The following is a 27,505-nucleotide window of genomic DNA, read 5'->3' on the forward strand; positions in this document are numbered from 1 at the left end:
TTAGCAAGAATTGCCTTAAAAATTCAGAACCAAACAATGCTTTTCCTAAAAATAGAATTTACAATTTATTTTTTGACGAGGGGTCCGCTGTCCAGGGTTTCAGCCAAAGAGCTCTGAGTGTTGCCATCGAAAGAGCACAGGATCTAGCTGAATGTTTGGTAGCGTCAATTGATGCATCAGATAAAACGTTCAAGGAATTCGACAGGATGGCTCAATTTGTTGAGAGGTTCCAGATTATAAGGATTCTTGAACTCTAGAAAGTAAAACCTTCATGGGTCTTACAAAACATGCCAAGGCTATGACATCTGTATGTGGCATCCAGCGTAGCATAAACCTCATTAGTAAACCCTCCATTCTTGTCCATTTGGTCACAAAAAGGTAGCTTCTTCCAGGGGAATCATTCCTCTGCAAAAAAAAAATGCCACTGGGATTTTCCCATTCTTCCTTGTCGTACAATTTAAAAGGTTCCATTTATTTATTTTTTTAATCAGGAAACTTCCACTCACTCGTAACTAAATCCTAAATTACCTTTTGAACTGGATTTCTTTTTTGTTACATAGAACATCTTGTCTAAAGTATTTAATTCATCTCTTTCATCAGAACCTGAATTAATGACATTTCCTTTATGATACTGTAAATATTGAAATCATCATTTTTTTCTTCATCTTCTAATGATTACAGGAAAATATCAGATGTGTATGCCATTTAAGAATCATCACCAGTGATCCAGAAAGTGCTTCATAGTACACAGTATTTCATGTCTAGGACGTTTAAAAAGTATCTGGCACTACCAAAGATCTTAATAACTACAGATGCCTGCGAAATATCTGCACAAGGCAAACAAGACATGCAAGAGTACAATAAATTACTCTGACCATCTTCACCAGAATACATCAAATCCTGCCAACTTCTGTAAAGTCATCAACAATATATTCCAGCTTTCTATCCATCAACAACCATGTAATATCATTAAGGAAGACATTACTCTGACAAATCCCACTGACATTGCAAATGCATTCAATGATTACTTTGTGGGATGTGCTACTAACTTATTAGCAAAACGCAACCTGAACCTCATTCTGAGAGTACCCCAATAGCCTCACCCTCTCCCAACACTGCCCACAATTTTCAATTTGTCCCAGTATCTGGAGATTACACAAGTGCTCCTCAAATTAAAACTAAGTAGCCAATGTGGACCTGATTTAGTGCAATCTAAGTTCCTACGACTTGGTGCTCCAGCTATGCCAAACCGCTTGCTTCCCTAGTCAACTCTATTCTGTCTGCAGGCCATATCCCCAAGACCTGGAAAACTGCCAGTTGTCCCAATCTTCAAAAGTAGGGACAAAAATACTGTCTCAAACTACAGGCCAATCTCTCTTCTCCCAATACTTTCCTAAAGTCATGGAAAAATGTGTTCACTCCCAATAAAGCGATTACTATACCAAGATAAATTTCCCTAGCCAATTCCAATCTGGCTTTCGCCCCCAAACACTCCACGGCAACTACCCTCACAAACGTTTGCAATGAGATCCAGTGTGTAATGGAACTGGGACAACTCACTGGTGCAATATTCCTAGATTTTGCAAAGGCTTTTGATACTGTTGATCATGTTATCTTGCTTAAAAAAAATTCCAGTGCTCTGGAATAGGGAATGTAGAAAGGAGGAGCACAGCTATCCGCATCACAGGTGCAAAAAAATGAATAAGGGCAACTCCAATTGCGATAAAAAATAACTGTTGCTTTATTTAATTAGCTTGGCAATGGGGTAGGACAACGCACCAACGCGTTTCGTCCCGCAGGACTTTCTCAAGGTGTGGCGGAACATGTAACAGCATACAATTTAACATAAAACATTTCGCGCCAAAATCGTCCCACAGTGCGCTAAATTTTTAATATTAAAATTTTATGCTGTTACATGATCCCCCACACCTTGAGAAAGTCCTGCGGGATGAAATGCGTTGGTGCGTTGTCCTACCCCATTGCCAAGCTGATTAAATAAAGCAACACTTATTTTTATCGCAATTGGAGTTGCCCTTATTCATTTTTTGCACCTGTGATGCAGATAGCTGTGCTCCTTCTCCCTCCTACATGCCTTGATCGTTACCTCTGAGGATTGCACGCTGAGGAATTCAACTCATCTGGAACACACAGTCAGGTAAAGGGCAACAGCCCTTCTGCTATTACCTTTCTTGTGCCAGTTTACTTATTATTACACCCCATGGGTTAGTGATGTTTCACTAGGGACTGTATTCTGTGGTGGCTGTGTGGGCACCACTAGGTCCCCCAGATTTCGCCCTGGGATGTTCATTTCTGTTATAATACAGTTGTTTCTGCATGCTGGATTCAGTCTAAGAAGATTGGACTTATGTTTAATGTGAGCTTATTCTGTGATGCACCAATTTACCACATAATCTCTGGAATAGGGAAGCATGCTTTAAACTGGTTTCACTCCTACATATCAGGTAGATCCTAACATGTATCTATATCGCGCTCGAACGCAAAGCCCTTGGATATCACCTGCGGTGTCCCAAAAGGCTCTGTTCTGGGGCTCCTACTCTTCTCCATGTTCATCAATGATCTTCCTACAGCTTGCAAGGGAGCTTCAATACACATGTATGCGGATGACAAATCTTATATGCATACAGCCCTAGCCTCTCCGACCTTGGACACATTTCAATCTGACTTTTTGATACTTGAATATTGGATTTTCCAAAACAAACTGTTTTTAAACACTGACAAAACTGTAACAATGATATTCGGGACCAAGGCTACATTTTTAAAGCTTCCAATAAATGAGCTCCAGATCAGAACCAACGCCAATACCACCCTAGCTCCTGTTACTAGTTTTAAATACTTGGGCATATGGTTTGACACCCATTTAACATATGGTTTGCAAATGGATCCCGACATCCAAAACCTATGCCAAACTAGTTGAACTTTATAGGAACACATTCTCTATAAGTCTGCTAGTCAGAAAGAGTATTGCACAGCAGATGCTAATGTCAATTATAGACTATAAGGACATAGTACATGGCACGGTACCCCAAACCCACCTTAGCAAACTTGATACCCTCTACAATTCAATATGCCATTTTGTTCTCCAATGCAACTACAACACACATCATTGCGAAATGCTCAATGAACTAGATTGGTCATCACTTGCGTCTATGCGCAAAGTTCATCTTTCCAGTATTACCTTCAAATACTTTCTGGGAAAGCTACCCATCTATCTGAACAAGCGCCTCACCCCTACCACATGCAGCACTTATCTGAGATCTGACTCCAAAAGACTGTACATGGTCCCAAGGCTCCACAAAGTATCCGGCCGTTGCTCCTCTTACCATGTACCCAAAACTGGAACAATCTACCGGAGACTCTCACAGCTGCCGCCAGTCTAAGTTCTTTTAAAACTAAAGCGGTCTCACATTTTAATCTGGTCTGTAACTGCTACATACGCCTATAACATATATTATCTCTAACTGTGCATGCAATGTCTTGTATATAATGTATAACCCTGCTCACTTAATGTAACCATGTATTTGTCATCATAACACTGTGCCCAGGACATACTTTAAAACGAGAGGTAACTCAACGTATTGCTTCCTGGTAAAACATTTTATAAATAAATACTAGAAGAAGTCTGAAAACCGTCCTCTTTTGCTGCTATGAATGAGTCGGTCAGTGATTTTTTGTACCATGCAAAAAATGCAGTCATTTGTGATATAGTCTCTTCCAGTGTTGATTTCCTAATGCATAATGACAACTTGCCAGCTGCTATTTGTGGGCAGGCTCCTCTGGATCGCCAGCAGGCTCCGCCTCCATGATGCACAAGAGAAAACGCCCCCAGGGACTCCGTAAGCAGCGAGAGGCGGCCTGGCGGCCAGAATGACAAGATAGGCACGGCAACCCAGAGTGTGTGTCCCCTGCGTCTTTGTAGGATTCTCGGGGGAAGGGAGAAAACGGCACTCCATCACCAGGCTGGAAAGGCTCAAAAAAGGACCTCTCAGGCGGAACTAACCAGTTTATGGGAGAGGTACAAGGTACCTGGGGTGAGGGCAGAGTGACACGGCAGCAGCTCGTGCATGAGCGCCTGATCAGGTCATCCAGGAGGCGGCTAGAAAGCGGCGCCACAAACAAAACAAAAAGACAGCAAATCCACCACTGTAGGACACAGAACTGACTGGAGACTGAAAGGAGAAGAGCTTATCTGGTCTGAACAAGTCAGGTGGTCTGTGTCTTACCTCCAGTTGAAGGTGCACATAATCCCTACGATAATGAGCAGTAATGGAGGGGCGGTAGAACAAAGGGTTGTTTTTACTTGCCCGATTGAAATCCTCAATGAAATATAATTTAATTAAAAACAGATAATCATGAATCAGAATCAACCCAACTAGGAGTCCCAATAACATCAGAGGGGGTTTCAGCAGCCATCAAATCTCTTAAGAATTCTAAAGCCCGGGGCCCAGACGGGTTCACTAATTTCTATTCTAAGAAATTTGAAAACATATTGAAACCATATCTGGTCCGATGGTTCAATAAGATTCTGGATGGTGAAGCACCACCGAAAGAATCCCTAAAAGACTCAATCATCGTTATACTAAAAGAAGGGAAAGACCCTGCGTTATGCTCAAGTTATAGGCCCATCTCTCTGATCAATACAGATATAAAACTATTCGCCAAAATCCTGGCAACCAAATTGAACAGAGTATTAAACACCTTGGTCCACCCGGATCAGGTGGGTTTCACCCCAGAACGACAAGCTTCTGATAACATTCGGAGAGTAATCAATATTATCCATAACAGTAATACGAACCAACGCCCCACCCTGGTCCTAGGGTTAGATGCTGAGAAAGCTTTCGGCCGAGTGGCCTGGCCTTTTATATTCCGAGTATTCAGAGAGATGGGCCTACATGAAAACTTCATTACGGGCATTAAAGCACTATACTCCAACCCAATAGCTACAGTGCGCACCTCAGGTTTCACTTCGGCACCATTTAAAGTCTCTAACAGATCCAGACAGGGATGCCCGCTCTCCCCTATGTTGTTTGCTTTGTGCACACAGTAGAAGTACTAGCCTCAATGATAAGAGAGAATCAAGGGATAGAAGGAGTCCCTATAGGAAACAATACATACAAGGTGTCCTTATTAGCGGACGATACTCTACTTTCTTTGACTAACTCAGAAGTATCGTTAAAAAATCAATTTGACACATTAGACGAATTTGGCAAGCTTTCAAATTTCAAAGTTAACCACACCAAGTCAGAGGCTATAGGCTTACATATACCTAAGGAAACAGAAAACGAACTAAAGAAACAATTCCCAATTAAATGGATGCCAGACAAAATGCGATATTTGGGAGTGTACAGAGGCGGCACATTTTATTTGAGTGCGGCTAGCTCCGCAAGCCGGGGGATGCCCCGGCATGCTAGCCGCACTCCCTCGGCGTGCCGCGCGTCATCGGTGCCTGCGCCCCCTGCACGCGCGTCCGTCCCGCGATGTGGGGGACGGCGGCAGGGGGTTCCGGGGGACCCGGCGGACCTGGCAGCGGGAGGGAGAAAGCCCCGATCGGAGGGCGCTCCTCCCCGGCTTCGGCGCGCGCCCGGCACCCTCCGGGCAAATGCTCAAATAAACTCGGCCGCAGCAGTACATTACAAGGCTATATGATGACATCTGTAGAGCAAACTACCCGAACCTTATTAAAAGTTTGAAAAAAGACCTCGAGACCTGGTCAAGATACCAGATATCCTGGTAAGGTAAAATTATATCTGTAAAAATGAATTTATTACCCAGAATACTTTATTTATTCCAAGTGCTTCCAATAACCGCGCCAATCTATGTAATTAGAGATTTGGAAAAAGAGATAACTACATTTATTTGGAACGGAAGAAAACCTAGAATAAAGAAGAAACTGATGGTCCTCCCCCTGACCCGAGGAGGCCTGGGCCAACCAGACTTAGCTAAATATTACGAAGCAACTAGACTAAGCCCACTAATTTATTGGTCCGCACCCCCAGGAACAAAACCGTGGGTGGATATTGAGAGGTCGGAAGCCGGGTACGAGGAGTTAGCGTCTCTTCTATGGGTAAAAAAGGCAAATAGACAAATAAGCTATAGAAATCATCCAGTCTTACTACACTCCCTGAATATCTGGGACAAAAACTGTAAACACAAGCAGATCTCTTCCATTCCTTTGACCTTAACACCAATTAGATCTAACCCCGAATTCACACCAGCACACAATTCGAATATCTTTAAGCAATGGGATGAGAAAGGGCTATCCAAGCTAGGAGACATGCAGAAGGGCGGCAGGGTTAAATCATTCATGGGGATAAGAGAGGAATACAATATTCCAAGCGCACAAATATTCCAATATACAGTATAAAGCTGGCCCACTATGTCTCCTCAATACAGCCAAGTGACACTTGGAACAGACCACTCACCAACTTTGAGAGCCTGTTCCCACGAGGTCAATATAACAAAGGGACGATTGCCCAATTCTACCAGACACTAGTGAAACAACATGAAGGTCAAACAAGCAAAAACATGTCAGACTGGGAACACGATATAGGGAACCCTTTAGGGGAAGAGGACTGGGAAGTTATATACGAAAGGATAGCTAGAGCTTCCCGCTGCTCACTGACCAGGGAAACAAACTTGAAAGTCCTACACAGGTGGTACTATACACCAGCGCGTCTCCACTCTTTCTTCCCGCAAACCTCCCCTATGTGCTGGCGCAACTGCGGTCAAATAGGCACATTTAAACACATCTGGTGGTCCTGCCCTAAGATAATCCTCTTTTGGGGCAGAATCAGACGACTAATAGAAGGGGCAACAGGTCTGGATTTATCTTGGAATATAGAAACAGTGCTCCTACTAAAACTTACCGAGGGACTAGAGAGAAAAATAGACTCTCTGATAACACAGATCTTATCAGCAGCCAAAACACTAATCGCAAAACACTGGAAACAGAACGACCCCCCCCTATCACTGAGGTATTGCACAAGATAAACTATATAATGACAATGGAGAGACTCACAAGTCTAATCCACGACAGGTACAATACCTTCCTGACAACATGGGATCCGTGGGAGAAATACATTTGGAAGAACCCAATCGGAACTACGAAATAAGGAGACCGCTAATGGTTAAAGCAGATTTGGATTTGTTTAAGGATGTAACAAGTATACTTGAATGTACGCTCCCTGCGTGGAGCACATGATGGATGTCACCCTATTACCCCCTCCCCCACACAACCTTTTTATTTTCTGTACCCACTCCCCCCTCCCCTTTTTCTTTTTTCCCCCCTCCCTTTGCCCGTTTTATGTTACCATTTTCAGTTTTGAAAAATTTAAAAATATATAAGTTGGAAAAAAAAAAACCAGATAATCATCATTCAAAACACTGTCTTACAACAACAGTTTCTCTAAATAAGGATAATTTACATAAAGATGAGAATTCCTTCTTGCACATAAACAGGAAATAGGGGATATTTACCTTGGTTACAACGCACTAGGCTTAGTGAATTAAGTACAAAATGCGGCAAACATTTGCTCACACTACATACACAGGTCCAGGTCAGTGAATGCCAACAGAAGAAACAGCAGGACGACAAGTATACATCATAAAAACTTTATTTTGTGTATGAAAATATTTTCTTTGCACAACAGCATATTATTTAATGGTGTTTATTCAAAGGAAAACAGATACACTATAAAAGGCTTTGATTCACATTTCTGAATAAGCACTTCCAACAATAGCCAGCACGCAAAGGCTTAAAACGGCAGTCCTTTCAAGCAACCATGGATGCAACATGTTTCATAAACTGAATATATAAAACATTGTTACGTATAATTTAACTTTTTTTTTAATTCAACACAAGCTACATTTGGAAGGTACAGGCATACCCCGGTTTAAGTACACTCACTTTAAGTACACTCGCGAGTAAGTACATCTCGCTCAATAGGCAAACGGCAGCTCACGCATGCGCCTGTCAGCACGTCCAGAACGGCAATACCGGCTCCCTACCTGTACCGAAGGTGTGCACAAGCGGGGAGACTATAGAGCCTGTTACAAATGCGTTATTTACATCAGTTATGCACGTATATGAAGATTGCAGTACAGTACATGCATCATTAGGTGGGAAAAAGATAGTGCTTCACTTTAAGTACATTTTCGCTTTACATACATGCTCCGGTCCCATTGCGTACGTTAATATGGGGTATGCCTGTACTTCATTTCCTTTGACCCCTCTCTTTTGTGTGATGTCACTGCGTTTAGCAGGACGTTTCACACACTTCTCCTCCCCTCTTCCTATTTGGATCCCTGACCAGAAGTGCACATTGTAGTGGAGCAAACATTCAGTATTTCACACCTACATTTACTTCAATAAACCAAAAACATATCTACCAGTCCACATGCAAAGATGGTCATTTTGGAAACCAAATTACATTAGCAAGCTTCCAAAATATGAGTATCATGAGTGGTTAGTCCATGATGGTGACCGTTCGTTTTATTGCTGTGGTAGGTATGGCATTGTTAAAAAGTGAGACAGACCGGAGGTCGCCAACAAGTCAGGTTTTAAGGATGTCCCTGCTTCAGCACAGGTGGCTCAATCAGTGGCTCAGTAAATGACAGCCACCTGTGCTGAAGCAGGGATATCCTTAAAACCTGACCTGTGGGTGGCCCTTGAGGACTGGAGTTGGCCACCCCTGCATTAGGCCATCTTTCCTTAAAGCGGATTAAAGTTTTTGAAATATAAATATATTGCTAAACAAAATAAAGTATGGTCATCCTACAAATAATTAATAGCACTGAAGTGGCCCGAGATATGGAAAAGTTTGATAACCCCTATAATAGAATATCATCCACAAATTTATTTATAAAATGTGTTACCAGGAAGTAATACTTTGAGAGTTACCTCTCGTTTTCAAGTATGTCCTGGGCATAGAGTTGCGATAATACATGGTTACAAGTACATAGTTACATTAAGTGAACAGGGTACACATTATATACAAGACATTGCATGCACAGTTAAAGATAATATATAATATAGGTGTATGTAACAGTTACAGACCAGATTAAAATGTGAGACCGCTTTAATTTTTAAAGAACTTAGACTGGTGGCGGCTGTGAGAGTCTCCGGCAGATTGTTCCGGTTGTGGGGTGGGTGCACGGTAAGAGGAGGAGCGGACGGATACTTTGCTGAATCTTGGGACCATGAACAGTCTTTTGGAGTCAGATCTCAGATCAGTGCTGCGTGTGGTAGGGGTGAGGAGCTTGTTCAGGTAGATGGGTAGCTTACCCAGAAAGTATTTGAAGGCAAGACAGGAGAGATGAACTTTGCGCCTAGAATCAAGTGATGACCAATCTAGTTCTTTGAGCATTTTGCAGTGATGTGTGTTGTAGTTGCATTGGAGAACAAAACGGCATATTGAATTGTAGAGGGTGTCAAGTTTGCTAAGGTGGGTTTGAGGTGTTGAGCCGTATACTAATGTCCCCATAGTCGATAATTGGTATTAGTATTTGCTGTGCAATATGCTTTCTGACCAGTAGACTTAGGGAGGATGTGTTCTTGTAAGTACACCTAGTTTGGCAAAGGTTATAGATGTCAGGGTATCAATGTGCAACCCAAATGTTAAATGGGATTCAAACCATACACCCAAGTATTTAAACTAGTAACCAGACTTAGGGTGGTATTAAAGTTGGTTCTGATCTGTAGCTCAGTCGTTGAAAGCTTTGAAAATGTAGCTTTGGTCTCAAATATCATTGTTACAGTCTTGTCAGTGTTTAAAAACAGTTTGTTTTGGGAAATCCAATGTTCAAGTCTCAAAAAGTCAGATTGAAGTATGTGTTCAAGGTCGGAGAGGTTAGGGCTGTGTGCGTATAAGATTGTGTCATCTTCATACATGTGTATTGAAGCTCCCTTACAAGCTGTAGGAAGATCATTGATCAACACTGAGAAGAGTAGGGGCCCCAAAACAGAGCCTTGCGGAAAACCACAGGTGATATCCAAGGGTTGAGTTAAAGCCCGAGATAGACACATGTTGGGATCTACCTGATAGGTAGGAATGAAACCAGTTTAAAGCATGCTTCCCTATTCCAGAGCACTGGAGTTTGTTAAGCAGGATAACATGATCAACAGTATCAAAAAAGCCTTTGCAAAAATCTAGGAATATTGCACCAGTGAGTTGTCCCAGTTCCATTTCCAATTTAGATCTGTTGGTCTCCTTTATTGGGATGCAGAGCCTCGTCTGTCCCTGAATCTCCTATGGTTATAAATATCTTATCCATTCCTTGTTATCTCGTATTCTACATGTTGGTGGTGTACACCCTCCTAGCATTAAAAAGATCCAATAGTAGTGATCGGTTTAGGCTGTTTAAGCTGGTTGATTGATGCCTTTTCTTACACCAGATTCACAGCTGCATATTTAAATAAGGTTTCAAGTTGGACTGTAAACATTGGTAACCTGAGAAACAGAAGGGATTTCAAGGGATTTAGCCCTTCCCTTATTGTGGCGGCCACTGTTGAGCAGATCAAAGTTTACCTACACACATTTCTTTCCCATCTCAATCCCCTGAAAAGGTGGGGAGGTGTGTAATTATAACACAAACATATAAACGGTAGACATCCAGGACACCTTAGTTAAAGGCCCCTAATGGTTGCATTTAAAAATTAATGTTCTTCATGAAAATATACGCTGAAATGCCACAAGTTCCCATACAATGACTGCAATACACAGCAAAGTTGCTCATTCAAAATGTGCAGAAAAATAACTATTTGGAGCAACACTTGGCCGTTCATCAAGGATGGAACCTTTTATATGTTTTAGCTATAGATTTGTATTATTCCTATGGTGTGCGTAGTCACGTACTCCATACAAGTTTCTTACCCCTTTTTAAAGAAAACATAATTATGATTTAATCATCATGTAGGTTGGATCAAGGGTGAAATAAAGTCATAGTCAAAGCATTTGGAAATCGGTGGTGCCTACTGAAAATTAAAACAAAATACATTTTTAATTAAAACAAAAAAGCAAACTATTATTTCCAATAATAACTATACTTTTTAGAGACATTCAATAGCATTGGTAAGGTAAAAACAACTTTTTTTGTGAGCTAAATGGGACTGCACCTTCAAGAGGAAAGAAAAACAGCTTCTAAAATCATGTATTGCCATCTTGTGGCTCAGTGGTAAAGTTCAACATTCAAAGTCATCATTCCTGGATGCAGGCAACCTCCCAAAGCAGTTTCATTATTTCTGTCCCCGTGTACATGGGCAAAAGAAAAATTAACAACCATTATTAAGAGTTATTCAGCTAACAATGACCGCTGGTAAAAACATCCACATATAAAGAGAAAGAAAGGCCTTTAAATATATACATCACACTGCACTTGTGCATGTGTACACACACACTAGCAATGATAGCATGTTAACACTTTCAGAAATCAGACAAAACCTGTAAACCTTACTCAAGCACGATCATCAACATTCAGTATGCTAAATGACAGATCAGGTTTTCTGAATGCAGACATTGCCAGGAGAACAGAAGGATCCCTTTGTGATATCATTGTGATAACAGAGTGTCCAGTGTTGCTTTTCTCAGATCCGTAATTTCTTCGGCATGTGTTGCCATCTTTTCCAGCAGCGTAGGAAAGCTGTGCAGCACAGTAAAACAGTGCAGCACAGAATACAAAAATGCATCACACCGATGCATATGACTCCGAGATTCGTCTTGTACGTAAAGTTGGCCTCTGCTTTAGAAGAGACGAATAGCCACTGCTTTAGGTTTTCAGATTGTTTTGATGGGTCTCTGGTTCTGGACGATTCATCAGATATACCCGCTCTCTCAGCATATAGCTAACTGGTCAAGACAGAAAAACTACAAAAACAAAACGCATAGGTCATTGGAATACTGTGGCAACATGAGAAAAATCTGTAATTATTTACAATACATTTCAATGTACTGTATATAGGGTTTGTGGCAGTGAGGGAGTCATTTTCGTTAGTGGGGTCTGCAGTGAATGAGAATGTCACAACGAATGCCGCTAGACATACTGCCTTGCTCCCCTATTACAGTTGTGTATGAGAAGAAACATCAAGTTGGGTCAGAGAGCACGGGGACAGACATCATCAGTAAGCACACAAAAGCAAAATGGACACAGACATGGAACAACTGAAAACAAGTTTCTTAACCTAATTTCTTAAATTATTCTGCACCATTATTGTGCTTGCAGTAGCAGGCACTTAAAAAAAATGGAACAAAAGTGCTTCTTCATTTAGTAGCAGTTAGTTCTGCCAATCTGCCTTAATATTTTAGAGACACTAGCACAATAGTTGGAGAATGTGGTTAAGCTCTTAATTTCCATTGTTGCTACTGTAGAAACAAGCAATGTATTGCTGTGAAGTATCCTAATAGCATTTAGGAGGTTGTGCACTCAGCCAACGTGTATTGCAGGGCATCTTACCTCTGGTTCTGTTGCACCTTCTTCACATCAGCATTTAATCTGCCAGTTCTTAGGTATTCCCGACCGAGAGCATCTTTTTCCCCCTTAATAGCAGAAGGTGCACATCAGACTCTGTGCCACTCAGGGATGTAGGACTTCTACAGGAAGACTACATGCTGAAAGCTGGATTCAGTACTGCCTTCTATTCCATATCCAATTAACCTGACGAGAGGTGGAGCAGCAATGTCTTCTAAAGGAGCTTTTAAGCAAAACAGTGTATTTTAAAGCAGCAATCCTCTTTGTTGACTCAGCCCTTCTTTTGGGTAAGTTGCTCCTAGTATAGGACTGCATCGGTCAAACACTCAGAAAACCTCAAGTTCTAGAGAAATTCTATTGATTACGTAGATCGCTATTGTCCTCTCCCAAGACGCCCACCAAGCAGCTTCCTGCCTGGAAGCCAATTCCGACAAGTGACCACAGAGGCCACAACCTGTTGGTGGCTATTTTAAGCTCCCCAAACAATGTTGAATATATCCTGAACTGGGGGCAACCATTGGTAAGACAATGGGAGCCTTCCATGGGGGAGTCATACCCAGCCCGTTTAAAATATTTTTTTTTTAAACTGCACACAAAGAAAAACCAAACAAAAAAAAACCGCACGGACTAATGCTTTAAATGATCTTATGTCCACTTATTAAAACCTGATAAATTGTGTCTACAGTAAAGTGTTTACATATAACTGACTAGTCAAATTATATGTCTCCCTTATCGTCGAAGGAGCCTGGTGACCGATTTATTTTTCAACTAAAAAGCATTATCCATCTATCTACACACATGCACATATATATATATACATATATACATATATATATATATATATATATATATATATATATATTTCATTATTTTTTTTAGAACCTAGACCATTAGACCATGTGCAGGAAGTTCACACTTGCTCACTTTTCTTCATCTCTTAAACCTATTTTACAATCGTAAGAACAAACCCTAGCAAGGAATTTGGAAAACAGAAATGGGAGCCATAATCCATGGCCACCCACAATGATAATGCGTGTTATCCAAAGGGGGTGTTCTTCTAATTTGTAACCCGTTCTGTATTGTCCATAATTTAGACTCCAGACCAGAGATGGGGAAAATAAATGTTGCTTCTAAAATAACAACACTCTTGAACGTATTTATATACTACAGTGATTTAGTATGGTGAATGAGCTCTGTCCCTTTCCAATAAAGAATTATATTCTTGTTGTGTAAAGCCAGGTCGACACAGATACCCTGTAGCATATTGGTGTATGTTTATTGTTTGCTAAATCCGACAATGAATCCAACTCTTGGAGAATGGATTTCAATTGCTTGATCGTCCTCTGTCACTCTCTGGACAACTGTACGGGACATTACTTTTATTATGAATCATGGCGTCAAACCCAAAGAAATATAAGCCTGGGTATACAAACATACTATTTTCTGAGGATTTGCTATTCCACCCCACACAGATATTTGAAAACTGTCCTAGGCTTGAAATTGTAAGACTAGCAGAACAGAGACTAACAGAGACACATGAATGTGCTGTACTCAGAGACAGAAAACACACAGATACGTCCGACATATACATGGCAGGAACCCCAGATATTCACAGCGATACAAAGAAAATAGCTGTATGTTTTTTCATGCCTAACTCTAATCCTTTAGTCTGCTTCCCTCTAATCCCCGTGTTAGAAAGCCTGCCTGTCTGCTTCTCTGCAGACATTTATCTATTGCTATATTGAACAAACATATCACCATGGTAAAAATAGGACAAAGATACAATAATTACTGTTCCCCATTCTCTCCCATTCATCACGCACAAGTTTAAATCTAATCAGACATTTTACTTTACTTGGTTCCAGTTAACCCCTCTGCTGCAGAAGTTTCCGGATACTGAAAGACTGCAGTACTCTGGAAATGTATTTGAAGGTATAATTACCAGGTACAGATGTACTGTAAAGAGCTGTTAAAGACCGGTACATCGTTAATGGTCAGAGATGCCACCAGTGCAGATGTCAATTAATATTATACACATATTGTACACATATTTATTGGTGCCTGAACAGTCTTTTGTATGAATACATGCTGCCTATTTATTAATCTGGCCCTACCTTGATCATCTGCCTAGTTCATATACATAAGCAGACATTTGCCGCAAACAGTGACATTTTGCAGATAGCAGATCAGACAACACAAAGCAAACATGGACTTACTGTACAGGTAGGTGGGCAGCTTTAGTTGCCATGCACAAAGGCAAAGAATGTCTTGTTTGGCCTATCCCTACAACACTTCTTTTGTGTTGAAAGAAGTTAAGTGCACAGCTGATTAAATGATTGAAAGATTCAAAGACTAGGGATTTCTATCAAATTACATTACCACCTAAACATTCAGGTTTAGCCATTTATTTATTTACACCTTCAGCACTGACAGAGATTTAAAAAAAAAAAAAAAAAAAAAATTGTCAGCCTGTCAGTACTTTGTGATGTAACCACACAGCTCATCTCTAGTAGATTCCATTGAGATGACAGCTATTTTATGGACAGGATATGACATCATTGGATTCTTTGACCCATGTAAAATGGACGACCGTGATGTGCTCTTGTACTAACCCTCTAGCACTGAAGGATCTTAGAACAATGCACAATTCCAGTCATTTCCACAATATACTATGAGGTGAAAAACACAGAACTGAATTTGAATTCAGAACCATACAAAATCCTACTGATCTTTAAACGGTCAGTTTTCCTTTTCAGCGAAAGAACCCATTTTAAAAATCACAGACATATAGCACAGCAACTTATTATGCATATTTACCAGCAAACAATACAAACTTACTAATAAGCAGATGCGCAGACATACAGTGTACATGGCCTGGGAGGGAGAGAGGGGAGGGGCGGGGAGGGGCACGCAGGGCCTGGGATGGGTGTGGTTTACTATCGAGGAGGAGGCATGTGTTAAGAACCCAGGAATAATGCAGACGTACAACTCTAGTGGGTGTCATTGTTCTTCTTCCTGGTGTGAAACATTGGTATTTATTGTGATAGATTGTACCAATATTACCATTTAATCTTATGGAACTATATACTTCAATATATTGTGTTCTCGTGGAGAACAATGTCACACAATAAATCTGCAAGAATAAAAGCTACCTGCTGATGACAACAGATTTGCAAGCTGAAGTCTTTATTCATGGACATGAGGGTAGTAAAATTTACCACAAGACCCATAAGTCTGTTGCAAATGTGTTAAAAAAAAAAAATATATATATATACAGTATATATATATGTGTATATATATATATATATATATATATATACATACATACATACATTATATATATATATATATATATATATATATATATATATATATATATATGTCACAATGCTAAAAAAGAATTGTATATATTCAAATATGTAGTAGATTGCAAAATAATATAGGACCAATGAATTGCAGTCTCAAAATCTAATGTAGCATCTCCGGTACAGAGTGTATTAAGTGACTTGAATAGGGTTATATTAAGCGGGTTTTAAATCCCGTGTCCCATCCTGTCTAAATTGTATCATTCTAGTGCTGAGGCATTCCTGGCTACTTGGTAAATGGCCTCCGAAGCGTGTCAGGGAAGAGTGTGGAAAGGAATAAATATTGGCGTGGTCAAACCAGTGACAGAGATATTAAACGAGAGCCTGGCTGACCTGCTCCCCTGGACGTCTTCCAGCTCCCTGTGCAGTCGGGTGCTCCTCTCCTCCTCCTCCTGCAGCTTACGTTTCACAGCACGCAGCTCCTGCTGGGATTCGCACTTGATATCGTTTGCCACCACCACAGCCGTCTGCAGGTCTGCCTGAAAGCGCTTCCACTCCTCAGCATCCTCCTGTGGGTGGCAAGTGCAGCACAGGATTACCCCCCATTCCCTCAGCACAGAATTACCCCCCATTCTCCTCAGCACAGAATTACCCCCATTCTCCTCAGCCCAGGATTACCCCCCATTCTCCTCAGCCCAGAATTACCCCTCATTCTCCTCAGCACCGAATTACCCCCCATTCTCCTCAGCACAGAATTACCCCCCATTCTCCTCAGCACAGAATTACCCCCCAATCTCCTCAGCCCAGAATTACCCCCCATTCTCCTCAGCACAGAATTACCCCTCATTCTCCTCAGCACAGAATTACCCCTCATTCTCCTCAGCACTGAATTACCCCCCATTCTCCTCAGCACTGAATTACCCCCCATTCTCCTCAGCACGAAATTACCCCCCATTCTCCTCAGCACGAAATTACCCCCCATTCTCCTCAGCACAGAATTACCCCTCATTCTCCTCAGCACGGAATTACCCCTCATTCTCCTCAGCACAGGATTACCCCCCATTCTCCTCAGCCCAGAATTACCCCCCAGTCTCCTCAGCACAGAATTACCCCCATTCTCCTCAGCACAGAATTACCCCTCATTCTCCTCAGCACAGAATTACCCCTCATTCTCCTCAGCACAGAATCACCCCTCATTCTCCTCAGCACAGAATCACCCCCATTCTCCTCAGCACAGAATTACCCCCCATTCTCCTCAGCACAGAATTACCCCCATTCTCCTCAGCACAGAATTACCCCCCATTCTCCTCAGCACAGAATTACCCCCATTCTCCTCAGCACAGAATTACCCCCCATTCTCCTCAGCACAGAATTACCCCCCATTCTCCTCAGCACAGAATTACCCCCCATTCTCCTCAGCACAGAATTACCCCCCATTCTCCTCAGCACGGAATTACCCCCCCCCCCCCATTCTCCTCAGCACGGAATTACCCCCATTCTCCTCAGCACAGAATTACCCCCCATTCTCCTCAGCACAGAATTACCCCCCATTCTCCTCAGCACAGAATTACCCCCCATTCTCTTCAGCACAGAATTACCCCCCATTCTCCTCAGCACAGAATTACCCCCCATTCTCCTCAGCACAGAATTACCCCTCATTCTCCTCAGCACAGAATTACCCCCATTCTACTCAGCACAGAATTACCCCCAATTCTCCTCAGCACAGAATTACCCCCCATTCTCCTCAGCACAAAATTACCCCCCATTCTCCTCAGCACAGAATTACCCCCCATTCTCCTCAGCACAGAATTACCCCCATTCTCCTCAGCACAGAATTACCCCCTATTCTCCTCAGCACAGAATTACCCCCCATTCTCCTCAGCACAGAATTACCCCCCATTCTCCTCAGCACAGAATTACCCCCCCATTCTCCTCAGCACAGAATTACCCCCCCCCATTCTCCTCAGCACAGAATTACCCCCCATTCTCCTCAGCACAGAATTACCCCCCATTCACACATTTGATATACTTGATGAGTGACTACATCTGGACCAAAGAATCCCAAACACGAGGCCTTTTCAGAAAATGTATCCCTTCTCGAAACAGAGACACATTTACACACATACACACACACACACTTTTTCTAGTGAAAATTGTGCCAGAACCCCAAGAATAGAAAAATGTACTAATTATATTCATTCACTCATTCCTATAAAAGTAATGTGGTAGAAAATAGCTTTCTACACTCCCAGTAAATATGTTTTAAGTATTCCTTTTCATGGCTAGTGTACATTATTACACAAATCCAACTAGATCTGGAAGGTAATTTCCCCCGTCCCTTGTGTGCAAAGATGAAATATAAGCCAGCAAGGAGTAACTGAATGTCATAGCAAATACTTCTTAAGCATCAGGAATGTCACAACGACCGTAATGTAAACTGGCAAGGGCCATTTTGTATGTGGTAAGGGAGGAAATGGAGTCCATTTTAAAAATCGATGGAACCAGGAAACTGCCAGTATTAGCATAATCATATTGTACAAAGGGTGATCCAGTTGAACATGAGCAGGAGAATGCTCATATGTGGAATTGCCTATTTAAGGCCTACTTATTTGTAATGAAAAATAAATGTAAATCTTTTCATCAGTTATATTTACACTGCCGTTATTCTCGCTCTCTGTATTCTACCCTCCATAAAAACCTGTAATTCTAAGTTAAAAAGTGACTGGTTGCATATTATGCTTAAGGAAACAGGAACACTTGTAAAAGAAATGAAGAAGTGCAGGGAGTTGAAGACCGGTGTAGATGAGATCAGTGACAAATCGCCTGCATCACACAAATTGTATCTCACTATTCCTCACTCGTGAAAAGTAAATACAGTATCTTGGGGGGGAGGGGGGACATAAGGTGTCTTTAAATTGAGAAAATATAAACTGGTCTATGGTGCCGGTATAGATTAAAAGCCACCCACAATCATATGGATATAATAAACAAAAATTTTCAGCTCTCTCAGATTGATTGTCTAATGCAGAAATTTTCCATTTGTACAGTAGGTTGCCATTTTAAAATTCTCCATGTTTCATTTTCACCCATGTCCTCAACTATAGCATTTACCCTGTTAAAAACATTAACCCTGCAAGAGTTGGATGCACCCAAGTGTGAGCAAAAAACACACACACACACCTAGGGTTGCCAGGTGGCCTGTCCAAAAATAATGGACACCCACGCCCCCCGAACACATAAAAAATACCCCCACGCCACACAAATGCATATAAAAAATGCCCCCACACCCCCAAATACATTTTAAAAATACCTCCACGCCCCCAAATACATTTTAAAAATACCTCCACGCCCCCAAATACATTTTAAATATACCCCCAAATACATTTTAAATATATCCCCACCTCCCCAATACATTTAAAATATACCCCCACCTACCCAATACATTTAAAATATACCCCAAACTCCCCAATACATTTAAAATATACCCCAACCTCCCCAATACATTTAAAATATACCCCAACACATTTAAAATATACCCCAACCTCTCCAATACATTTAAAATATACCACCACCTCCCCAATACATTTAAAATATACCCCAACACATTTAAAATATACCCCCACCTCCCCAATACATTTAAAAATATACCCCACCTCCCCAATACATTAAAAATATACCCCAACCTCCCAATACATTTAAAATATCCCCCATCATGATCTCATCTCCCCAGGCTGGCCCCCATCACCATCTTATCCCCCCATCATCATCTCACCCTGCCCCCCCCATCATCATCTCACCCTGCCCCCCCATCATCTTCTCACCCTGCCCACCCATCATCTTCTCACCCTGCCCCCCCATCATCTTCTCACCCTGCCCCCCATCCTGTCACCATCTCACCCTGGCCCCCCCATCCTGTCACCATCTCACCCTGCCCCCCCCCCCATCCTGTCACCATCTCACCCTGCGCCCCCCCCCATCCTCACCCTGCCCCCCCCCCCATCCTCACCCTGCCCCCCCCCCCATCCTCACCCTGCCCCCCCATCCCGCAATCTCTCACCCTGGCCCCCCCATCCCCCAATCTGTGTCCATACCTTATTGCCAGGAAGGACACAGTCTCTGGGCCGCCGGGGTGTGGGCTCCGCCCCAGCTGTCCTCTGATTGGCTCTCCGCTCCTCCAATCAGGGACAGGCTGCGAACAGACACACACACACACACACACACACACACGAGTGCTCCTGCCCGCCCCCAGTCTCAGTACTACTCTCTGCACTGCCTGCCCTCACGTCGCCCTCCGCCACCACAAAAATGGTAATACCTCCGATTTTATACCGAACAGGCAACGGAATTACCGACCTGTCCGGGTGAAAACCGGACACCTGGCAACCCTACACACACCCCTAAATGAAATGTGGGTGTATTCATTAACTAAAATCAGGCATTATAAAGTTAATAATCAAATCTACATCTATAGGCGTCTTTTGGAGAATCACCTTCATCTGTTTGGTCAGGAGTTTCAGCTGTCTTTCCAGGTCTTGTTTCTGCTCATCCAACTTCTCCACTTTGTCTGAAGACAAAAATAAAACAAATTATATTCATCATATTTCCCAGAATCCCTACCTGCAGCGGAAGCACTGTATGCCAAGAGCTAATGGGGCAAGCCAGGGTTGCAGACCTGCCTGAGACATGTGATTGTGCTCACACCTGATATGTTTGATTGCTGTACACTGTACGTGGAGGATTTTTGTCACTTTTTTTACCCACCATAACTTATATAATGTGTGGTTGAAACCTATCCCAGCTACAAATTGCAAAGCCAGTATAACCAGCCTCACACGGAAGAGACCCAAAAGGTAGAAACATCTGTCGGTGATTAGGCTTACTGGTTATGCATTTCTTTAACCCATTCAGTGCTGAAAAAGCAGTGTAATGCGGCAGGCATAAACTTATAGGGAGCCATGTTAAAGTGGCCAAGACATGCAAACAGTGTCACCTTTGTGACACTGTGGACAAGACATAACAGTGTCACACCTTTGGCTTCATTAACCAGAATCATTGGCTGCAACGAAAGCACTGAATGCCAAGAGATAATGCTGCAAAGCAGCGTTGCAGAACGGTCTTAGACTGCTCACAAGTTATATTTTTAATTGATGCATCACATCAAAATAGTTTGATGCAATGTTAGTTTTTGGCCAGAGAGTGGTGCTGTGTCATCTCAGAAATACAGACATGTACTGCAGTATTAGCCATGTGAAACGGACGGTAACTGTATGTCAAGGAATTCAGCATGAAGTATTTTACTATCCACTCTGCTGCTATTGCAATGTGCAAGTACAAGTAACAGCAGGGCACTCGGATTGGTGCAAAACGAATATTTATTCAGCCATGGCAGAATAAATATTCGTTTTGCATCAGTCCGTGTGCCCCGCTGCAATTTGTACTCTTCCATGGGTTTCTGATATTTGCAAGACTTTTCCCCCTACTTCTATAGTAGGAGCACCAGCATTTCTTCTGTTTCTGGTGTGTCCCTGCAGAACTCTATTCTCCCATTCTACCCCAACACTGCCCTATAAGAATTGTTCTTATGCAAGAATAGGCTAGTGATACAGGATGTCATATAATGGTTATATTAGCGGGACAAAAAAAGGTGAAAACTCATATCAACTGTTAGCCTCAGATTAGATCTCGGCAGATACCGATTTCAGAGTTAAAATGGACTATCAAGAAGAATTACCACTCGGTGGGGCTACAGGAGCTGGGCTATCAACAAACAATAATAATAGCAAGGCGTAACTTGGTACAAGGCACCCAAATGTAATCCATCTGATAATAAACAGAGTATATAACGGTCAATGAGGGAATTGACAGTGTTAAAGAGACAGATTGTGAACTGGATACCCATTATAATGCACTATTCATTTTATTATTTAAAGAGCTATTCGTGCCAGCATTTTCTTACTATATTGATCGCAAGCTGCCGCGGTGCATGCGAACAAACTGGCTCCTGATCAGCAGGAGTGGCCTTTTCTCAGAAAGACTATGCACCCACTATAATGGACAGCTTGTTATACCCTACAGAGCAGAGGCCTGCAGGCTTTAACAGTGAAGGGATTAACCACTGGGTGACTTTTCATCCCTGTGGCTATGTGCCCGAATGGGATATTTGGTCGCGACTGTTTTGCAGCAAACAAATGACCGCAGGCATTTGTCCGCAGAGGGACACTCTGGCACAGCCGATCCACCGCCGGCAGCTTCTAGGAGAAGGCAAGTTTTAACTTTAGGGGGTTTTAGTGCTTAGGGTAAGGGGTTAGGGTATGGCGTTTTAGGGCAAAGGCTAACCTTAGGCACATCTTAGCAGCGACAGGTCCCAGCGGCGGGGTGAGTCACGGCAAAGCGACGGCGGTCACTTGATCACGCCGAAACGGCCGCGACCAAAATGTCCTAGACCAACTATGTGCTGCATTTTTTGCGTGACAATACAGGGAAAGCTGATGATCGGGCTGCCAGTGCCCTGGTTTGCCGGTTGAAACCCAAGCCATGCAGTGACTTACTTTCCAGGTCACTGATGACTTGGTTGCTATGCAGTTTAACTGCCCGGTGTTGCTCCACCTGGTCCTCCAGCTCGTAGATGGCGTCCTTCATGTCTTTGATCTCCGCTTCTCTCTCTGAACTCTTCTCCTGCAGCTTTACGTTTGCAATGTGCAGCTGCTCCACTCGATGGTCTCCCAGCGCCTTCAGGTCATGGCACTCAGTCTCCACCTAGGGAACAAAGCTACTTTCGCAAAACGTGCAAACTCACTCGCTATCAGACATCGAAAGCATCCTAAACTCCGTTCAATGGCACAATCTATACATTTTTATTTATTTTTTTAAGATGGTCAGTGTAGCCAGCAAAAGCCTTTTAGAAAGAGCAAACCACCCTTTAACAAGGATTTGTTTTTGTGCATTTGTGTGTTTTGGTAAAGGAGATCAAAGGCAATCCCAGGACGGTAAACAATGCTGGTTTCCTTTCAGTAACAGGTGTCTAAAGACAAACCGTGACCTGGGATTCAGCAACATGTACTGCCGGCAACGGCTCTACTACTTGCAACACAAAAGGCTGCGGAAAGTAACCTACAGTAATGGGTTTCAAAAGGACTCAAAATAGAAGTCATCTGGCTGGCATGATATTTTATTGTAAAGAGCTAGTAAGTACTTAAAATAAGATCAAAACTTTGTTTAAAAAATTTAAAAATAAAACCAAAATATGAGAAGCAAAAATAAAAATAAAAAAATCAAACAAGATGACGGGATTGCATATTTAATGCAACAGTCCAGATCGGTTCCTTTTTCTTTTAATCCAGCTATATTTTTTATTTATGCTTATCGGAATCAGAAGGCTTAAATGTGACCTTGCCCTGCTTTTCAGGATTTTGAAATGGAGGACAGCTACTGTACATTAATTGCTGGTGAGCCAATCAATATTAGCAATTTTGTGACAACGTGCCAGAATCCTTGAATGCATGTGTGTGTTTCACTGGCCTTTCATCACAATGAGGCATCATAACTGACTGGATCAATATAAAGAACGTTGACAACCTTTAAACCCTTATTGGAAGCAGAGACCAAATGTTCAAGGTGGCTCAGGAACACGCTCAGTTCAAGTTAAGGTACAGAACTGCAATCTAGGGGTGATTGAAATGTTAAACTTTTTGGAAAACTTACAGGCTGATCCTTCTACTCGGATACCTGGAAAGAAGACAAATTGAGTGCAGAAATGAAAAAGAGAATGATCGAACAGTCATACCAAACGTTCATCCTCTTAACTATACCTCAGGGTTAAGAGATTCACTGCGGCAACAAAAGGTGTGTCCATAAGGATGCATGGAATAGACTCAAATATTTAGAGCCCTTGGGTTATTAATTACATCATTCATCCCTCAGTGTATGATTACTGGGAAGTGAGCAGTGCCAAATAAAATGATCGTTCTCTCAAAAGGGAAAAAAGTAGATATTTTATTGTATTCATTGATACACAGCTGACTGTCTATCCTCATCTAATCTCCACGTTTACTCGGGGATTTATTTAACCCCATAGCTGCTTCCAAAGGGCGCACACACACCTCATTTCTTTGTGATGCATTACTTGCCTTGGGGAAAGAAAGGAGTTAAAGGAACCAAAGCACCACCTTTTACTGACACCAGCAGAAATAGGGTAAAAGTATATTACTCATAAGAACATTTTACAAATACCAATTACCCTACAGAATGTGCAGTTGGTCTAACATGTTCACAAATGTTATATCATATTATATAATGGGTCCAGGCCGTCAAACAGTGTGTATAAAGCAAAAGATCATCCATTCTCTCCCCCCCCCCCCCCCAAAAAAAAAAATTACTAACCTGTATTTGGCTTTTCACATCATGACCAAAACTAAAAATCTTTTGAAAGAGGAGCACAGGTTTGGATAGATGGGATATATATATATAGACAGTGCTCGACAAATAATGATAACAAGTCGCCCGTTGCGAGTGGATTTAGGCAGCTGGCGACCCGTGCTGCAGCTCAATGAATTCCCCTGCTCGTGCCAATTTTTTTTTTATTTTTTTTTTTTTTTAAATAAATAAATAAATAATCCCCCTCCCTGATTGGGTTAAAAAAAAAAGTTAAAAAAAATGGCGGCAAATCCTGTGGTCTGGTCCCGGCGCGCGTGCACAGGGCAAGCAGAGTGTCCTGTCATTTGCGCTGCCTGTTCCCCCCAGCAACCCAGAATCCCCCGCACCCTCACCCCCCCCCCCCCCGCTCCCCACGTGGGACTGAGGGGGAAGCCCAAAACAAGCGCCGCGCGCAATTTAGCCCCCTCCGCTCCCTCCCCCCTCCGCTCCCTACGTGGGACGGAGGGGGAAGCCCAAAGCAAGCCCCGCGCGCAACCCACGTGGAACGGAGGGGGAAGCGCCAACCCAGCTTCCCCCGTGCGCGCCTCCTGCGCATGATCTCCCCCTAATCATCTGCCCCCGATCCCATCTTGGTGTTCGGGGAGCGTGCTTCGGGGGGGGGGAGGGGCCTGCTGCCGTGCGGAGGGGCCTGCTGCCTTAAGGAGGGGCCTGCTGCCGTGCGGAGGGGCCTGCTGCCTTAAGGAGGGACCTGCTGCCGTGCGGAGGGGCCTGCTGCCTTAAGGAGGGACCTGCTGCCGTGCGGAGGGGCCTGCTGCCTTAAGGAGGGACCTGCTGCCGTGCGGAGGGGCCTGCTGCCTTAAGGAGGGACCTGCTGCCGTGCGGAGGGGCCTGCTGCCTTAAGGAGGGACCTGCTGCCGTGCGGAGGGGCCTGCTGCCTTAAGGAGGGGGCCTGCTGCCGTGCGGAGGGGCCTGCTGCCGCGTGCGACCCGGTGAGTGTGTGTGTGTGTGTGTGTGTGTGTGTGTGTGTGTGTGTGTGTGTGTGTGTGTGTGTGTGTGTGCCAGAGTGAGTGTCTGTGTCTGTCTGTGAGTGAGTGTCTGTGTGTGTGTGCCTGTGTGTGTGTGCCTGTGTGTGTGTGCCTGTGTGTGTGTGTGTGTGTGTGTGTCAGAGCGAGTGTGTGTCTCAGTGTTCTGAGTGAGTGTGTCTCTGAGCGTGTCTCTGCATGAATGTGCCTGTGTGTGTGTGTCTGTGTGTGTGTGTGTGTGTCTGAGTGAGTGTGTGTCTGAGTGAGTGTGTCTCTGAGTGAGTGTGTCTCTGAGTGAGTGTGTCTCTGCGTGTGTGTCTCTGCGTGTGTGTCTCTGAGTGAGTGTGTCTGAGTGTGCCTGTGTGTGTGTCTCTGCGTGAGTGTGTCTCTGCGTGAGTGTGTCTCTGCGTGAGTGTGTCTCTGCGTGAGTGTGTCTCTGCGTGAGTGTGTCTCTGCGTGTGAGTGAGTGTGCCTGTGTGTGTGTGTGTGTGTGTGTGTCAGAGCGAGTGTGTGTCTCTGAGTGTTCTGAGTGAGTGTGTCTCTGAGTGAGTGTGTCTCTGAGTGAGTGTGTCTCTGCATGAGTGTCTCTGCGTGAGTGAGTGTGCCTGTGTGTGTGTGTGTGCCTGTGTGTGTGTGTGCCTGTGTCTGTGTGTGTCTGTGTGTGTGTGTGTGAGTGTGTGTGTGTGTGAGTGTGTGTGTCTCTGAGTGAGTGTGTCTCTGAGTGAGTGTGTCTCTGAGTGAGTGTGTCTCTGAGTGAGTGTGTCTCTGCGTGTGTGTCTCTGCGTGTGTGTGTCTGAGTGTGCCTGTGTGTGTGCCTGAGTGAGTGTGTGCCTGAGTGAGTGTGTGTCTCTGAGTGTCTGAGTGAGTGTGTCTCTGAGTGAGTGTGTCTCTGAGTGAGTGTGTGTCTCTGCGTGAGTGTGTCTCTGCGTGTCTGTGTCTCTGCGTGTCTGTGTCTCTGCGTGTCTGTGTCTCTGCGTGTCTGTGTCTCTGCGTGTCTGTGTCTCTGCGTGTCTGTGTCTCTGCGTGTCTGTGTCTCTGCGTGTCTGTGTCTCTGCGTGTCTGTGTCTCTGCGTGTCTGTGTCTCTGCGTGTCTGTGTCTCTGCGTGTCTGTGTCTCTGCGTGTCTGTGTCTCTGCGTGTCTGTGTCTCTGCGTGTCTGTGTCTCTGCGTGTCTGTGTCTCTGCGTGTCTGTGTCTCTGCGTGTCTGTGTCTCTGCGTGTCTGTGTCTCTGCGTGTCTGTGTCTCTGCGTGTCTGTGAGTGTGTGTGTCAGTGAGTGTCACCCTCTCCCTGTGTCGCCCTCGCCTTCTCCCTGTGTCGCCCTCGCCTTCTCCCTGTGTCGCCCTCGCCCTCGCATTCTCGCCCTCGCACTCTCTCTGTCTTTGTCTCACATTCTCTCTCTGTCTCTCTTTTTCTGTGTGTCTCTCTTTTTCTGTGTGTCTCTCTTTTTCTGTGTGTCTCTCTTTTTCTGTGTGTCTCTCTTTTTCTGTGTGTCTCTCTTTTTCTGTGTGTCTCTCTTTTTCTGTGTGTCTCTCTTTTTCTGTGTGTCTCTCTTTTTCTGTGTGTCTCTCTTTTTCTGTGTGTCTCTCTTTTTCTGTGTGTCTCTCTTTTTCTGTGTGTCTCTCTTTTTCTGTGTGTCTCTCTTTTTCTGTGTGTCTCTCTTTTTCTGTGTGTCTCTTTTTCTGTGTGTCTCTCTTTTTCTGTGTCTCTCTCTCTCTGGCTCTCTGGCCGAGTCCATAGAAGGACAGGCCGGGCTGAGCCGTGCGGACGCTCCGTGCTGAGCCCCTGCATACTCAATGAGGATGCCTTGAGAGGGGGCTCACGTGAGCGTCCGCAGGCGTGCTGAGGCGCTGGATTTTTCAGCCGACAGCAAAACTGTTTTTCAGAGCACTGTCGGCTGAAAACATCCAATCAGCGCGGAGCAGCGTCAACGTCACGGCGCCATGACGTTGACATCGGTGCGTCGCGGGGGATTGGCCCAGCGACGTCACTGCCCCGCCTCCGTCAGTCTCCCCCCGTCTCCCGATCGCGCCCGCTGGCTCGCCTGCATGGGCATGAAATCGCGCAGATTTCAGCAGGCGAGCCTCAGCGTCAGCGCGGTTCCGAACTGCTCACCCCTCTATGGCCCCAGCCTTAGTCTCTCTCTCTCCGTCTCTCTGTCTCTCTCTATCCGTCTCTCTGTCTCTCTTTATCCGTCTCTATGTCTCTCTCTATCCGTCTCTCTCTCCCACCCTCTCTCTCTCTCCCACCCTCTCTCTCTCTCTCTCCCACCCTCTCTCTCTCTCCCACCCTCTCTCTCTCTCTCTCTCTCTCTCCCACCCTCTCTCT

The 27,505-nt window shown here is 43.8% G+C and overlaps 2 protein-coding genes and 1 long non-coding RNA gene across 3 annotated transcripts in view; all 3 read right to left on the minus strand.

Annotated features, from left to right (window-relative positions):
* SPECC1 (sperm antigen with calponin homology and coiled-coil domains 1) overlaps positions 1-22,591 on the minus strand; it is a 140,702-nt gene extending 118,111 nt beyond the window's left edge. Inside the window, exons 1-3 of the mRNA XM_075594178.1 lie at positions 22,334-22,591; positions 20,276-20,349; positions 16,179-16,354 (exon numbers count right to left, since the gene is read on the minus strand). Of these exons, the coding sequence (XP_075450293.1) occupies positions 16,179-16,354; positions 20,276-20,349; positions 22,334-22,424 (341 nt within the window). The 5' untranslated portion in view covers positions 22,425-22,591. The remainder of the gene's footprint in view (positions 1-16,178; positions 16,355-20,275; positions 20,350-22,333) is intronic.
* On the minus strand, positions 7,616-14,929 carry LOC142491512 (uncharacterized). Its single transcript, XR_012800418.1, has 3 exons — positions 14,324-14,929; positions 12,466-12,548; positions 7,616-11,879 (listed from the first exon to the last, which is right to left on the minus strand). It is a non-coding gene; the product is annotated as an uncharacterized LOC142491512 (long non-coding RNA).
* A 215-nt stretch (positions 22,592-22,806) lies between the features above and the next one.
* Positions 22,807-27,505, minus strand: part of LOC142490646 (cytospin-B-like) — a 230,046-nt gene continuing 225,347 nt past the window's right edge. Inside the window, exons 5-6 of the mRNA XM_075593064.1 lie at positions 23,487-23,510; positions 22,807-22,895 (exon numbers count right to left, since the gene is read on the minus strand). Coding sequence (XP_075449179.1) covers positions 22,807-22,895; positions 23,487-23,510 — 113 coding nt within the window. The remainder of the gene's footprint in view (positions 22,896-23,486; positions 23,511-27,505) is intronic.

Source organism: Ascaphus truei, chromosome 3, assembly GCF_040206685.1.
Source record: "Ascaphus truei isolate aAscTru1 chromosome 3, aAscTru1.hap1, whole genome shotgun sequence".
Classification (NCBI taxonomy): Eukaryota; Metazoa; Chordata; class Amphibia; order Anura; family Ascaphidae; genus Ascaphus; species Ascaphus truei.